The 17,546-nt window shown below is 46.2% G+C and overlaps 1 protein-coding gene across 2 annotated transcripts in view; it reads right to left on the reverse strand.

Annotated features, from left to right (window-relative positions):
* Nucleotides 1-17,546, reverse strand: part of strip1 (striatin interacting protein 1) — a 118,037-nt gene that overhangs the window by 34,911 nt on the left and 65,580 nt on the right. For both annotated transcript variants that reach the window (XR_011587499.1, XM_070859291.1), the window contains exon 12: nucleotides 11,728-11,791. Coding sequence is in view for 1 of the 2 variants with exons in the window: in XM_070859291.1 (XP_070715392.1) it covers nucleotides 11,728-11,791 (64 nt within the window). In the remaining variant the exon portion in view is untranslated. The remainder of the gene's footprint in view (nucleotides 1-11,727; nucleotides 11,792-17,546) is intronic.

Consider the following 17,546-nt stretch of genomic DNA (forward strand, 5'->3'; position numbering starts at 1 on the left):
CCTGACATGCTGCGTTTCCAGCATTTTTTATTTTTATTTCAGATTTCCAGCATTCATAGTATTTTTCTTTTGTGATCCTATGGCCTTGGTTTGAGATTGATAATATTTTGCTGAATCTGTGCCAATTTAGGAGATAGTTGTACTGTGGGGCCATGTCAGCTGGGACAAGCAGTACAAAGCTTGTATAATTGGTACTATAATCCATGAAAGTACTGCAACTTTTATCACAACTATTTTTCAAAATAGAGACCAACTATTTCCAAAACAATAGCCGTTCCATAATAGGAATATTTTCAAAAAATTACTTTCAACTTTGAAACACTTTCTTTTATCTTGGCCGCTTTTAATGCAGCTGGTTGTAATACACTGTCTGCATTATATTTATTGCACACAAGGTGCACTGTACCTGGTACAGTGATAAAAGGAAGTCTCTTAAAATAGCCTGTGGGTAGCCAGAGTCACATTCTGGAGAATGACAGAACTTAAAACTAAAACTGGTGCAAGTGGAGATTAAGTTGCTAAGGAGGATTTAATTCATTCATTTTTTGGTGGTGGAAGGGAACAAATGAAGCTTTGAATAAATTATATACATTAAACTAAATGCTTGTATACCATTGATCCGTCCACTATTTTAATGCAGGCATTGACCAGATTGAAATAAAATCCATTTACAATTTAAAGCATAAAACAAAGAAATGACATTTCTTATTTGATGGTTGTAAATCTGTGGAATTCGCTGCCTCAGAGAGCTGTGGAAGCTGGGACATTGAATAAATTTAAGACAGAAATAGAGAGTGTCTTAAACGATAAGGGGATAAGGGGTTATGGGGAGCGGGCAGGGAAGTGGAGCTGAGTCCATGATCAGATCAGCCATGATCTTATTAAATGGCGGAGCAGGCTCGAGGGGCCGTATGGCCTACTCTGATCCTATTTCTTATGTTCTTATATGGCCCCTCGAGCCTGCTCCGCCATTTAATAAGATCATGGCTGATCTGATCATGGACTCAGCTCCACTTCCCTGCCCGCTCCCCATAACCCCTTATCGTTTAAGACACTGTCGATTTCTGTCTTAAATTTATCCAATATCCCAGCTTCCACAGCTCCGAGGCAGCAAATTCCACAGATTTCCAACCCTCAGATAAGAAATTTCTCCTCATTTCAGTTTTAAATGGGCGGCCCCTTATTCTAAGATCATGCCCTCTATTTCTAGTCTCCCCCATCAATGGAAACATCCTCTCTGCATCCACCTTTCAAGCCTCCTCATAATCTTATACATTTCGATAAGATCACCTCTCATTCTTCTGAATTCCAATGAGTAGAGGCCCAACCTACTCAATCTTTCCTCATAAATCAACTCCCTCATCCCCAGAATCAACCTCGTGAACCTTCTCTGAACTGCCTCCAAAGCAAGTATATCCTTTCGTAAATATGGAAACCAAAACTGCACGCAGTATTCCAGATGTGGCCTCACCAATACCCTGTACAGTTGTAGCAAGACTTCCCTGCTTTTAGACTCTTTCTCCTTTGCAATAAAGGCCAAGATTCCATTGGCCTTCCTGATCACTTGCTGTACCTGCAGACTAACCTTTTGTGTTTCAAGTACCCCCAGTCACCTGCCCTAATTTCTCCTTGTGGCTCGGCGTCAAATAATTTTGTCTCATAATACTCTTGTGAAACGCCTTGGGGCATTAAAGGCGCTATATAAATCCAAGTTATTGTTGTTGCACTATGCAAATTTACACCATTTCCCAGCTGCACATAGAAACATAGAAAATAGGTGCAGGAGTAGGCCATTCGGCCCTTCTAGCCTTCACCGCCATTCAATGAGTTCATGGCTGAACATGAAACTTCAGTACCCCCTTCCTGCTTTCTCGCCATACCCCTTGATCCCCCGAGTAGTAAGGACTACATCTAACTCCCTTTTGAATATATTTAGTGAATTGGCCCCAACCACTTTCTGTGGCAGAGAATTCCACAGGTTCACGACTCTCTGGGTGAAGAAGTCTCTCCTCATCTCGGTCCTAAATGGCTTACCCCTTATCCTTAGACTGTGACCCCTGGTTCTGGACTTCCCCAACATTGGGAACATTCTTCCTGCATCTAACCTGTCTAAACCCGTCAGGATTTTAAACGTTTCTATGAGGTCCCCTCTCATTCTTCTGAACTCCAGTGAATACAAGCCCAGTTGATCCAGTCTTTCTTGATAGGTCAGTCCCACCATCCCGGGAATCAGTCTGGTGAATCTTCGCTGCACTCCCTCAATAGCAAGAATGTCCTTCCTCAAGTTAGGAGACCAAAATTGTACACAATACTCGAGGTGTGGCCTCACCAAGGCCCTGTACAACTGTAGCAACACCTCCCTGCCCCTGTACTCAAATCCCCTCGCTATGAAGGCCAACATGCCATTTGCTTTCTTAACCGCCTGCTGCACCTGCATGCCAACCTTCAATGACTGATGTACCATGACACCCAGGTCTCGTTGCACCTTCCCTTTTCCTAATCTGTCACCATTCAGATAATAGTCTGTCTCTCTGTTTTTACCACCAAAGTGGATAACCTCACATTTATCCACATTATACTTCATCTGCCATGCATTTGCCCACTCACCTAACCTATCCAAGTCACTCTGCAGCCTCATAGCATCCTCCTCGCAGCTCACACTGCCACCCAACTTAGTGTCATCCGCAAATTTGGAGATACTACATTTAATCCCCTCGTCTAAATCATTAATGTACAATGTAAACAGCTGGGGCCCCAGCACAGAACCTTGCGGTACCCCACTAGTCACTGCCTGCCATTCTGAAAAGTACCCATTTACTCCTACTCTTTGCTTCCTGTCTGACAACCAGTTCTCAATCCACGTCAGCACACTTTACCCCCAATCCCATGTGCTTTAACTTTGCACATTAATCTCTTGTGTGGGACCTTGTCGAAAGCCTTCTGAAAGTCCAAATATACCACATCAACTGGTTCTCCTTTGTCCACTTTACTGGAAACATCCTCAAAAAATTCCAGAAGATTTGTCAAACATGATTTCCCCTTCACAAATCCATGCTGACTTGGACCTATCATGTCACCATTTTCCAAATGCGCTGCTATGACATCCTTAATAATTGATTCCATCATTTTACCCACTACTGAGGTCAGGCTGACCGGTCTATAATTATCTGTTTTCTCTCTCCCTCCTTTTTTAAAAAGTGGGGTTACATTGGCTACCCTCCACTCGATAGGAACTGATCCAGAGTCAATGGAATGTTGGAAAATGACTGTCAATGCATCCGCTATTTCCAAGGCCTCCTCCTTAAGTACTCTGGGATGCAGTCCATCAGGCCCTGGGGATTTATCGGCCTTCAATCCCATCAATTTCCCCAACACAATTTCCCGACTAATAAAGATTTCCCTCAGTTCCTCCTCCCTACTTGACCCTCTGACCCCTTTTTTATCCGGAAGGTTGTTTGTGTCCTCCTTAGTGAATACTGAACCAAAGTACTTGTTCAATTGGTCTGCCATTTCTTTGTTCCCCGTTATGACTTCCCCTGATTCTGACTGCAGGGGACCTACGGTTGTCTTTACTAACCTTTTCCTCTTTACATACCTATAGAAACTTTTGCAATCCGCCTTAATGTTCCCTGCAAGCTTCTTCTCGTACTCCATTTTCCCTGCCCTAATCAAACCCTTTGTCCTCTTCTGCTGAGTTCTAAATTTCTCCCAGTCCCCAGGTTCGCTGCTATTTCTGGCCAATTTGTATGCCACTTCCTTGGCTTTAATACTATCCCTGATTTCCCTAGATAGCCACGGTTGAGCCACGGTTGAGCCACCTTCCCTTTTTTATTTTTACGCCAGACAGGAATGTACAATTGTTGTAATTCATCCATGCGGTCTCTAAATGTCTGTCATTGCCCATCCACAGTTAACCCCTTAAGTATCATTCGCCAATCTATCCTAGCCAATTCACGCCTCATACCTTCAAAGTTACCCTTCTTTAAGTTCTGGACCATGGTCTCTGAATTAACTGTATCATTCTCCATCCTAATGCAGAATTCCACCATATTATGGTCACTCTTCCCCAAGGGGCCTCGCACAATGAGATTGCTAATTAGTCCTCTCTCATTACACAACACCCAGTCTAAGATGGCCTCCCCCTTAGTTGGTTCCTCGACATATTGGTCTAGAAAACCATCCCTTATGCACTCCAGGAAATCCTCCTCCACCGTACTGCTTCCAGTTTGGCTAGCCCAATCTATGTGCATATTAAAGTCACCCATTATAACTGCTGCACCTTTATTGCATGCACCCCTAATTTCCTGCTTGATGCCCTCCCCAACATCACTACTACTGTTTGGAGGTCTGTACACAACTCCCACTAACGTTTTTTGCCCTTTGGTGTTCTGCAGCTCTACCCATATAGATTCCACATCATCCAAGCTAATGTCTTTCCTAACTATTGCATTAATCTCCTCTTTAACCAGCAATACTACCCCACCTCCTTTTCCTTTTATTCTATCCTGCCTGAATGTTGAATACCCCTGGATGTTGAGTTCCCAGCCCTGATCATCCTGGAGCCACGTCTCCGTAATCCCATTCACATCATATTTGTTAACATCTATTTGCACAGTTAATTCATCCACCTTATTGCGGATACTCCTTGCATTAAGACACAAAGTCTTCAGGCTTGTTTTTTTTAATACCCTTTGTCCTTTTAGAATTCTGCCGCACAGTGGCCCTTCCTGTTCCCCGCCCCGGGCCTCTCCGCACACCCCCCCCCCCATCTCCCCTCCGTCTCCTGCCTCTGCCTCCCTTTTGTCTCCCTGCATTGGTTCCCATCCCCCTGCCATATTAGTTTAACTCCTCCCCAACAGCACTAGCAAACACTACCCCTAGGACATTGGTTCCGGTCCTGCCCAGGTGCAGACCGTCCGGTTTGTACTGGTCCCACCTCCCCCAGAACCAGTTCCAATGCCCCAGGAATTTGAATCCCTCCCTGCTGCACCACTGCTCATCTGCGCTATCCTGCGATTCCTACTCTGACTAGCACGTGGCACTGGTAGCAATCCCGAGATTACTACTTTTGAGGTCCTACTTTTTAAATTTAGCTCCTAGCTCCTTAAATTGGTTTCGTAGGACCTCATCCCTTTTTTTTTTAACCTATGTCGTTGGTACCAATGTGCACCACGACAACTGGCTGTTCTCCCCCCCATTTCAGAATGTCCTGGACCCTTGCACCAGGGAGGCAACATACCATCCTGGAGTCTCGGTTGCGGCCGCAGAAACGCCTATCTATTCCCCTCACCATTGAATCCCCCATCATTATCGCGCTCCCACTCTTTTTCTTGCCCTCCTGTGCAGCAGCGCCAGCCACTGTGCCATGAACTTGTCTGCTGCTGCCCTCCCCTGATGAGTCATCCCCCCCAACAGTACTCAAAACGGTGTATCTGTTTTGCAGGGGGATGACCACAGGGGACCCCTGCACTACCTTCCTTGCACTGCTCTTCCTGCTGGTCTTCCATTCCCTATCTGGCTGTGGACCCGAATATCTATTAGCTTGTTAAAAACCTTACGTCTACACAGTTCCAGCATTCAAAACCTTACTTCCTGTTACACTTTTAAGTCAACTGTTTCCCATTATAAATTCCTATGTCCACTTTATAATGGAGATGGCCTTTGCAAACTTGTCACGTTATAATTATGCAATCTGGCCATGAGGAGACATTATGGAATAAATTTGGGAGCCTTCTCTGCTGCCACTTGGTAGGTATAAAACTGTAGGTAAACATTATGGGGGGAAAATTCGTGTTCGCCAGCAAAGTGCAGTCAACAGCGCGAGAAATGGCTGCAACACTAACCAATCAAATTGGTCTGGGGGGCATGTAGACAGGTGACACAGCGCTCACCCTCCGTGCAACGCTGTCCTGGCACGAAGTTTGTGTCCAGGTACAACGTTGCAGCTTGCCACAGCCTCTGGGAACAAAGCTTGCAAGGAATTGTGGGCAATGAAGAAGTCTGAAAATTAAAGGGGCCATGCACACCGAAGCAATATAAAATAAAATGCAGTGAATCAATACATTTTTCATAGCTTTCTGCCTTTTAAAAAATATTTAACGTTTAAAAGTTGTTCCAAATGTGAATGTTGATGATATTGCCTTGGCCACGCAAAACACAGATCTGACCATCACCGAATGGACCCTGACCAGTGATTTACAGAGAATGGAGGTCCCCTGACCACTGATTTACAGAGAATGGAGGCCCCCTGACCAGTGATTTACAGAGGATGGAGGCCAATCCCTGACCACTGATTTACAGAGAATGGAGGCCTATCCCTGACCACTGATTTACAGAGAATGGAGGCCTATCCCTGACCAGTTGATTTAGAGAATGGAGGGATATCCCTGACCAGCGATTTACAGAGAATGGAGGTCCCCTGACCACTGATTTACAGAGGATGGAGACCCCCTGACCACTGATTTACAGAGAATGGAGGCCCCCTGACCAGTGATTTACAGAGAATGGAGGCCCCCTGACCAGTGATTTACAGAGAATGGAGGCCCCCTGACCACTGATTTACAGAGAATGGACACCCCCTGACCAGTGATTTACAGAGAATGGAGGCCTATCCCTGACCAGTGATTTACAGAGAATGGAGGCCCCCTGACCAGTGATTTACAGAGAATGGAGGCCAATCCCTGACCACTGATTTACAGAGAATGGAGGCCAATCCCTGACCACTGATTTACAGAGAATGGAGGCCTATCCCTGACCAGTGATTTACAGAAAATGGAGGCCTATCCCTGACCAGTGATTTACAGAGAATGGAGGCCTATCCCTGACCAGTGATTTACAGAGAATGGAGGCCCCATGACCAGTGATTTACAGAGAATGGAGGCCCCATGACCAGTGATTTACAGAGAATGGAGGCTCCCTGACCAGTGGTTTACAGAGAATGGAGGCCCCCTGACCAGTGATTTACAGAGAATGGAGGCCCCCTGACCAGTGATTTACAGAGAATGGAGGTCCCCTGACCACTGATTTACAGAGAATGGAGGTCCCCTGACCACTGATTTACAGAGAATGGAGGCACCCTGACCAGTGATTTACAGAGAATGGAGGCCTACCCCTGAGCAATGATTTGCAGAGCATGGAGGCCGACTTCCATCGATGGCGATTCCGATCAAACCCAAAAGAGTCACGTCGACATTCCACCTCAATACCCATCAAGCTTTGAAAGTCTCCTTTTGCAGCGCAGAGGTAAACCATGACAAAAAAACCCTCCTATTTAGGAGTCACGCTTGATCACACCCTGTCATATCGATAACATCTCCAGATCCTTGGGAAGAAATTAAAGCGTAGGATCAACTTGACCCAGAAACTGGCCTGATCCACATGGGGAACAGCTGCTCAAACCCTCCGAACGGCAGCTCTTGCCCTGGTGTACTCTACAGCGGAGTTCTGCTCTCCGGCATGACTATCCAGTTCGCATGTCAAATCCGTTGATGTCTGTTATGTATGTAAACTTGTATATACCTTGTACAGCCACCAGAGGGCTGATCCCCTGGAGTCCCAAGGGATCCCACAATCCCTTGGGAGCACAGGTACTTAAGAGGCCTCACAGGCTGGAGAGGCACTCTGGAGACCTGCAATAAAAGACTACGGTCACACTTTACTTTGAGCTTACAGTATCCAGTCAGACGCTTTATTCATACTTAATAATGTCCAGCTTAATTCTACTATTCACCGTTGCGCTTTTATCGACACCAACACCTTGGCTGCCCGTGCTTGCAAACATCGCACCACCGCACCTATGTCACGAATACGCAGTCTTCAGAATACAGCTGCTACACCGGCAAAGACAGGCCGATCCAGGCCGACTTGGGCAACCTACCACCAACTCCTCTCAAATCTAGGAGGCCATTTTGCACCGTCGCCGAAGCCCTTCAGCGATCGCCCCTCAGCCTCGATGACAGACGCCGAAATGCTTGGAGGAACTGTGTCATACGGAGTGGATTCCTTATCGAGGAGCCCACAGTACAACCTGAAGGATCAAACCTTCCTCGCAAACAGTGGACAACCTTCAACCGCCTCAGAACTGGCCACGGTCGATGCTGGCACCTTCTCCATCGGTGGAAGGTTAAAGCCTCCCCATCATGTGACTGTGGAGCTCCTAATCAGACCCTGGGGCACATCATCGAGCACTGCCCTCAGAGGGAGTTCACAGGCAGCCTGCGGGAAGCTTTGGCCTGGATATCTGACTGGGATATTGACATTTGTTTTGCTACTAACATATGAAAGAAGAATGATGTGAAAATTCAGCTGTTAAAGCTGAATTGCCTTCCTAACCTCAACAAATGGAAGCACTGCCTCAGCAAGCCAGGGAAGAGGCACTCCAGCTTTGTGCAGGCGGGTCAGCACTGCAAGAGCTGCCCTCTACCCACAGGGCCAGGAGGCCCTCCAGAAGGAACGATGTGGAGTACACCACTAAGGCCATCACTGCTAGCATCGTCATCCCCCACCACCTGGCTCTAATGCCAAAAGAAGCTTCATGACCTCAGACCACTGGTCAAGGTCAGTGAATGTATTTTCAAAAGCTGTCTCCGACCAACTGCACCACTAGCCTCACACACTGCTCAATGCATGACCTCCATTCATTCACCTACCAACTATCTGCACAATGAGGCACATCTCCCAGTCCGAGCCTCACCTCACCCCCTTGGAAGAGATGGTGAAGGCCATTCTTGGCAAGGTCATGGTTGAGCCCTTGGCCAGCGGCGGGGCTGAAAGGATACAAGATGCATGTATCCTCGCACATTATCTTCCTTCTGGCATGCACCACTTGCTTTCCCGCCCTCCCATCAGCACAGCTCCAACCTTGTGCCTTCCTCATTTCACACACCCAAGAAATGCAGCCTGCTCAGCCAGTGGGTCAACAAGAGGGAGCCTGCCCAGCCAGTGGGTCCACACGAGGCAGCCTGCCTAGCCAGTGGGTCCACACAAGGATGATTCCATCCCGGATATCCCAGCCACAAAGGGGCTGTCTGGTGCATGCCTCTGTCTGCGTCTTCCTCTTTTGCGTCTTCCTCTTCTATCTGCAAGTGGACGCTGTAAATGTGAAATGACGGCATAAAATGCTGGAAATACTCGGTTGGTCAGGCAGCATATTGACCCGAGGCGTGAACTCTCTTTTTCTCTCCACGGATGTTGCATGACCTGCTGAGTATTCGCAGCATGTTGCGTCTTCACAAAGGTCTTCCTTTACCATCCGAGCCCTTGTAAGCATCCAGCAGCACTCCCTGCACACTTAAAAAAAAACTTTTCACATCTATTGCAGCAAGCCACCATTTCAATAAATTAAAAAAATACACTCCAAACCCTTAAATTCAAACTTACTTGAATGATGTGTGTGCCCCGTTAAAAGCTGCAGACATTGCCACTGTCAGCCTGCTTGCACGCCAAGTTAACTGGTGTGCTTAGGTGTCATTAAATATATTTGAATATATAAAATGAAATCAAAACCACAAAATTTGAACTTTTTTTTTATGGGCTCGATATTCATCTCCTTACCGACACTCTTTAGCCCCATGAAATGGCAATAAAATGGCACCAACGCTCTTTCGCCAGTGGTGGTCAGGTCCCACGATGGCTTCCTATTCCTCTCCCCCTTTGTGCTGCCGATAACTGGAGACATGGTGACATCAATCGGCTTGTAATGCTGCCTTGTCACCAACCCTGGCGCTGAATTCAACGCTGGGTTGGTGAAAAGGGCATTCACTCTCGTCTCATCTCTGGAATTTAGCTCATGTCCATGTTTAGACCAAGGCTGTAATGAGGTCTGGAGCCCAGTGGTCCTGGCGGAACCCAAAGTGAACATTGATAAGCAGGTTATTGGTGAATAAGTGCTACTTGATAGAAGTAGTCAGCGACAGTGCTATCACTGTGGATGATTGCGAGAAGGATAGAGTGGTAATTAGCTGGGTTGGATTTATCCTGCCTTTTGTGGACAGGATGTACCTGGGCATTCTCCATGTTGTCGCTAGATGCCAGCTGTACTGTAACAGCTTGGCTCGAGGTGGAGCACAAGTCTGGAGCACTATAGCTGGGATGGTGTCGGGGCCCATATCCTTCGCTGTATCCAGTGCGCTCTGCCGTTTTTGGGTATCACGTAGAGTGAATCGAATTGGTTGAAGACGGTCATCTGTGATGGTGGGGACCTCAGGAGGCCAAGAAGGATCATCCACTTGGCACTTCTGGCTGAAGATGGTAGCGATGCTTCAGCCTTGTCTTGTGCACTCAGGTGCTGGGCTCTGCCATCAAGGTTGGGGATGTTTATGGAATCTCCTCCCATTATCATCACAGGCAGTTCCTCGAAATCGAGGAAGACTTGCTTCCACTCTAAAAGCGAGTTCTCAGGTGACTGAACAGTCTAATACGGGAATTACAGTCTCTGTCACAGGTGGGGCAGACAGTGGTTGAAGGAAAGGGTGGGTGGGGAGTCTGGTTTGATGCACGATCCTCCCGCTTGCTTTCTGCATGCTCTCGGCGATGTGACTCGAGGTGCTCAGCGCCCTCCCGCATGCTCTTCCTCCATTTAGGATGGTCTTTGGCTAGGGACTCCCAGGTGTCGGTGGGGATTTTGCACTTTATCAGGGAGGCTTTGAGGGTGTCCTTGAAATATTTCCTCTGCCCACCTGGGGATCGCTTACCATGTAGGAGTTCCGAGTAGAGTGCTCGCTTTGGAAGTCTTGTGTTGGGCATGCGAACAATGTGGCCTGCCCAACGGAGTTGGTTGAGTGTGGTCAGTGCTTCGATGCTGGCCTGATCGAGAACACTGACGTTGGTGCATCTATCCTCCCAGGGGATTTGCAGGATCTTGCGGAGACAGCGTTGGTGGTATTTCTCCAGCGATTTGCGGTGTCGACTGTATATGGTCCATGTCTCAGCCATATAGGAAGGCGGGTATCACTGCAGCCCTGCAGACCATGAGCTTGGTGCCAGATTTGAGGCCTGGTCTTCAAACACTCTTCCTCAGGCGACCGAAGGCTGCGCTGGCGCTCTGGAGGTGGCGTTGGACCTCGTCGTCAATGTCTGCCCTTGCTGATAGTAGGCTCCCAAGGTATAGAAAGTGGTCCACGTTGTCCAGGGCCGCGCCATGGATTTTGATGACTGTGGGGGGGGGGGGGGGGGGCAGTGCTGTGTGGTGGGGTCAGTTGCTTAACTGACAATAGCATTCATGACTGGATGTGAGTATTACTACTGACATAGGTTGTTGCTTGACTAGCTTGTGGGACAGCTCTCCCAACTTCAGCCCCAGTCCCCAGATGTTAGTGAGGAGGACTTTTGCAGGATCAACTGGGTTGGGTTTGCCTCTGCCATGGCCTAATTTGAAGCCTAAGTCACAGCCAAGTGATCTGTCTGGTGTTATTTTTATTCTACATAGTGGTTTGATACAACCAAGTGGCTTGCTGGGCCACTTAAATGGGCAGTTAAGAAGAATAACCACATTGGTGGGGGACTAGAGTCATAAAGGCCAGACTGAGCAACTAAAAGAATCTAGTGAATCAGTGGGTTTAACAACAATCAGAATGGTCACTTGGACAAGTTACTGGAGTGCTGGTGCCTGTGGAATGTACCCAGATACTTTTCATATCAAAATGGTTAACAAGTTCTATAAAAACATTTACGATTTTGCAGAGGAAATGCTCCCATTGGACAGGTTAAAATTGGATCGCCCCGGCCTACCTGTTTAAGGGTTTTGATACTTTCATGAATGGGCCGCGGTAATCCAACAATGGTATCAGTGTCACTGCAAAGACAAAACAGAGTAAGTTTAACAGATTCAGCTGTCATTGCAAGCATGCCTGCAACTTCCCAATGTAATTCTTCTTGGGCGACAGCAGAATTCTGCCCGCTCACAGATCCCTTGCTCATGAAGGGTCTCTACTCGAAACCCATTTTCACATGCTGATGGAACTGCTGTGCATTTCCAACATTGTTTGCTTTAACTCTTACTGTCCAATCAGCTTGGAAATGTGGCATATTTAAAATATTGTTAAAAGTCTGTCTGGGTTAGAGGAGAAGCATCTTAAAAGGTTGGCGATTCTCAAATGTGGCTTGTTTCTCAGCTGCTGCCCCACACTGAACACCTGTCAGCTGCTGCCCCACACTGAACACCTGTCAGCTGCTGCCCCACACTGAACACCTGTCAGCTGCTGCCCCACACTGAACACCTGTCAGCTGCTGCCCCACACTGAACACCTGTCAGCTGCTGCCCCACACTGAACACCTGTCAGCTGCTGCCCCACACTGAACACCTGTCAGCTGCTGCCCCACACTGAACACCTGTCAGCTGCTGCCCCACACTGAACACCTGTCAGCTGCTGCCCCACACTGAACACCTGTCAGCTGCTGCCCCACACTGAACACCTGTCAGCTGCTGCCCCACATTGAACACCTGTCAGCTGCTGCCCCACACTGAACACCTGTCAGCTGCTGCCCCACATTGAACACCTGTCAGCTGCTGCCCCACATTGAACACCTGTCAGCTGCTGCCCAACATTGAACACCTGTCAGCTGCTGCCCCACACTGAACACCTGTCAGCTGCTGCCCCACATTGAACACCTCAGAGGGACAAAAATCTTCATCTTATGAGCAGAGAGAGGAAACACATCGGGCCTATTCTATTATAGGTTGGCTTACGAGTGAAACTCTCCTGAATTTACTTTCAAATGTCAGTTCCAGTCTCAGTGTGAACTGATGACATGCTGGGACTCTGCAAATGCCCGATGCCAGTGAGATCATGCAGCAGAAAACTCAAGCTGGGGGCACACACATTGAGGGCTGTATTTAGTTTGCATTACTGAGCACCACAGACATAGTTACACTGGTCAGAGGCACCAAGATCCAGGAGAAATAGGTATTTCTGCACAGCCTAGTTAGACTCATCAGTTCTGGCTTGATGTGGCTACCCAGCGGAGAGATCTGAGCAATAGGAATCTGCAGCTCAGCAAAATGTTAAATACAGCCCAGAAACAGGCCATTCAGCCCAACCAGTCCATACCGGCATTTATGCTCCACTCGCGCCTCCTCCCATTCGTCCTCTTCTAACAGCATAACCCTCGATTCTCTTCTCTCTCATATCTAGCCTCCCCTTAAATACATCGATAATATTCGCCTCAACCCCTCCCTGTGGCAGCGAGTTCCACATTCTCACCACTCTCTGGGTAAAGAAGTTCCCATTGGATTTCTCGGTGATGATCTTTTTTGATGGCCTCTATTTTTTCTCATCTCCACAAGTGGGAACACTCGGTGTATCAAAACCTTTCATAATTTTAAAGACCTCTATTAGGTCACCCTCAGCCTTCTCTTTACAAGAGGAGAGATGCAAGTCTGTTCATCCTTTCATGATGGTTATACCCTCACATTTCTGGTATCATCCTTTAAAAAATTTTTTGTACCCTCTCCAGTACCTCTACATCCCTTTTATAATATGGTAACCAAAACTGGACGCAGTACTCCAAGTGTGGTCCAACCAAGGTTCGATACAAGTTTACCATAACTTCGACTTTTCAATTCTATCCCTCTAGAAATAAGCCTGTGTTTGGTTTGCTGGTTTTATGGCCCGATTATCCTGCATTGCTACTTTTAGTGGTGTGTGTATTTGGACTCTGACATCCTTCGCTTCTCCATCCCATTTACATTCTTGGTTTGTAAGTAATATGTGACCTCATAATTTTTCTTAACAAAATGTAATACCTCACAGTTGTGTTGAAATTCATTGACAATTATATGCCCATTCTGTAAGTTTATTAATGTCCCCCTGTAATGTGTTGCAGTTCTCCTCAGTATTGACTATCCGTCCAATTTGGCATCGTCTGCAAATTTAGAAATTATGTTTTTGATTCCAAAGTCTAAATCCTTAATATAAATTGTGAACAGTGGTCCCAGCACTGATCCTTGTGGGACACCACTACCCATCTTCTGCCACCCTTTACCTCAACTCTCTGCTTGTAGCCCACTAACTATCCATTCATCTACTTGTACCTGACTCCTCACGCTCTAACCTTACTCATTAGTTTGATAGGGTAGACGTAGAGAAGATTTTTCCACTAGTGGGAAAGACCAAAACTAGAGGCTATTAGATGATTAATAAACCCAACGGGGAATTCAGGAGACACGTCTTTAACCAGAGAGTGGTAAGAATGTGCAGCTACCACATGGAGCAGTTGGGGTGAACAGCATAGATGAGTTTAATAGGTACATGAGGGAGAAAGGAATAGAAGGGTATGATGATAGGGTGGGAGGAGGCTGGCATGGAGCATAAACACAGGCCTGGACCAGCTGGGCGATTGGCCTGTTTCTGTGCTGTAAACACTGTCACTACTAGAATACAAGTCTTCTGCTGCTTTTCAGAAAGAGCTGATGAGGCAGATCATCATCACAGAAGGTCATTCAGCCCAGCGTGGTGTGCTGGATCTTTGAAAGTGCAGTTGTGCTCAGTCCTACAACCCCACTTTTTGTCAGTAACCCTGTAAGTTCCTCATTCTCCAGTACACAAGAAATAGAAGCTGGAGTCGGCCATTTGGCCTTTCAAGTCGGCTCTGCCATTCAACAAGATCATGGCGGATCTTCGACCTCAACTCCAACATCCTGCACTATCCTCAATTCCCCCAAATTTATTGATCTCTGATATACTCAACAACTGAGCCACCACAGCCCTCTGGGGTAGAGAATTCCAAAGATTCACCACCCTCTGAGGAAAGAAATTTCTCATCGCAGTCCTAAATGGCCGACCCCTTATTCTGAGACTGTGACACCGTGTTCTAGACGCCCCCCTGCCAGGGGTGCATCTTCTCAGCATTAACCCAGTCAAGCCCCTTAAAAATGTTATATGTTTCAATTAGATCACACCTCATTCTAATGAGAGGTAATCTCATTGAAACATACAACATTTTTACAGGGCTTTTCAGGGTAGATGCAGGGAGGATTTTGGAAGCTCAGTCGTTGAGTATACTCAAGGCAGAGATCGATAAATTTGGTTTATATTAAGGGAATCAAGGGATATGGGGATAGCGTAGGCGAATGGAGTTGAGAAGATCAGCCGTGATCTCATTGAATAGCGGAGCAGGCTCTAGGGGGCTGCTTCTATTTCTTATGTACTCTGCAGCCTCTTTGCATCCTCCTCTGTTTACTTTCCAGTCCAACTACATTTTAAAATTATTTATGCAATCAGCTTCTACCACTTTAGGTAGAGCGTCCAGATCCAAACAATACTATGGCCCAAATCCATTAGAAATTGGATTGAGACAGCACAGACTCATTGCACATCAAACCCATTTCATCAGCTTTCCTCCATCAGTTAGGGCTAGATTTGAATCTAGATTTAAGGGACAATGTCTAAATCGCCACCTATGTTTCTCCTAAATTATTTCTTGATAAACTTTTTGTAATTACAAGCTTCAGTATGGATGCCATTAGATGTACAGAATGAATTTTTAAACAAAGCCTAGAGTAATTGCAAACGTAGTGTAATGATGGATTTGAGGTTATAAGCTGCTTACGCTCTGCTGTTGTAGGCTGTGGGAATTCTCCCTTTCCTATTCTGTCACCATCCAATCTTTCTACCTGCATAAACTAGCTTGGCAGGGGGATGGGAACCTCAGTAGTTTCAGGAGGGAGTGAAGCAAAGCTGAAATTGGAAGTCAGAAAAATAGTAAGCAAGTTTGAAAGGGAGAGGAAACAAAGGCTAGAAAATAGATAACAAGGGAGGTTGGAAGTTCTAAATTATATATGCTTTAATGCAAGGAGTCCAGGGAATAAAGCAGATGAACCGAGGGTACAGATAAGACACATGGGAGTATGATATTATCGCTATTACTGAGACATGGCAGGAATGGCAGCTCTACTGGTTACAGGGGCTTCAAACGGAATAGAAAGGGGGATAAAAAAGGAGTGGGGGGAGGGTCACAGTATTGATTAAAGAAACAATTACAACTGTGAGGAGCGGTGATATGTTAGGATCAAACGAGGCCATATGGGTTGAACTGAAGAACAAAAAAGGGGCGATCACACTGTACTATAGACCCCCAAACAGTCAAAGGGAGATAGATGAGCAAATATGAAGGCATATTTCTCAGAAGTGCACAAACTACAGGGCCGTAATAGTAGGGGATTTCAACTGCCCCAATATTAACTGGGATAAAATTTGTGTGAAAAGTATAGAGAGTGCAGAATTTGTAAAATGCACTTGAGAACTTTTTTGGCCAGTACGTGGCAAGCCCAATGAGAGGTGGTTCTGGACTTAGCTTTGGGGAATGAAGCTGGGCAAGTGGAACAGACATCAGTGAGAGAGCATTTAGGTGCTAGTGATCATAGTTCAGTTAGATTTAGGGTAGTTATGGAAAAGGACAGAGATAGACCAGGAATAAAAGGAAAGAGCCAATTTTACTAAGCTGAGATATGATTTAGCTAAAGTGGACTGGAAACAGCTACTGGAAGATAAATCAGTGTCTGAACAGTGGGAGGCAGTCAAGGAGGAGATCCGGAGGGCTCAGGCAAAACAGAAAAAGGGTGGAACTAACAAATCTAGAGCCCCCTGGATGTCAAGAGGCATACAGGGTAGGATAAAGAAAAGAGGCTTATGATAGATACTGAGGGCTCAATACTGCAGAAACCCAAGGAGTATAGAAAGTGCAGGGGTGCAATTAAAAAGGAAATTAGGAAAACAAATATGAAAATATTTTAGCAAGTAAAATAAAGGTAAACCCAAGGATGTTTTATAAATACATTAAGAGCAAGAGGATAACTAAAGAAAGAGTAGGGCCTATTAAAGACCATAAAGATAATCCGTATGGAGGCAGAAGACGTGGGAACGGTTCTTAATGAATACTTCGCATCTGTTTTCAAATAAAAAGAGAGGCGATGCAGACATTGCAATCTGGGGGTGGGGGTGAAATATTAGATGAAATAAACAGAGAGGGAGGGAAGTATTGAGGGATTGAAGCATCTTTGAAAGTGGATAAATCCCCAGGCCCAGATGAAATGTATCCCAGGCTGTCAAGAGAAGCAAGAGACGAAATGGCAGAGGCTCTGACCATCATTTTCTAATCCTCTCTGGCTACAGGTGTGGTGCCAGAGGACTGGAGGACTGCTAATGTTGCACCGTGATTTAAAGAGAGAGAAAGGGATAGACCGAGTAATTACAGGCCAGTCAGCCTAAATCTGTGGTGGGAAAATTATTTGAAAAATTTCTGAGGGTCAGGATAAATCTTCATTTTGAAAGATATGGATTCATCAAGGACAGTCAGCATAGATTTGTTAAGGGAAGGCGTGAATTGGCTAGAGTAGACTGGCAAATGCTACTTAAAGGGTTGACAGTGGATAGGCAATGGCAAACATTTAAAGATCACATGGATGAACTTCAACAATTGTACATCCCTGTCTGGAGTAAAAATAAAATGGGGAAAGTGGCTAACAAGGGAAATTAAGGATAGTGTTATATGCAAGAGGCATATAAATTGGCCAGAAAAAGCAGAGGAGAAATTTAGAATTCAGCAGAGGA

The sequence above is a fragment of the Pristiophorus japonicus genome, chromosome 17 (assembly GCF_044704955.1).
Source record: "Pristiophorus japonicus isolate sPriJap1 chromosome 17, sPriJap1.hap1, whole genome shotgun sequence".
NCBI lineage: Eukaryota > Metazoa > Chordata > Chondrichthyes > Pristiophoridae > Pristiophorus > Pristiophorus japonicus.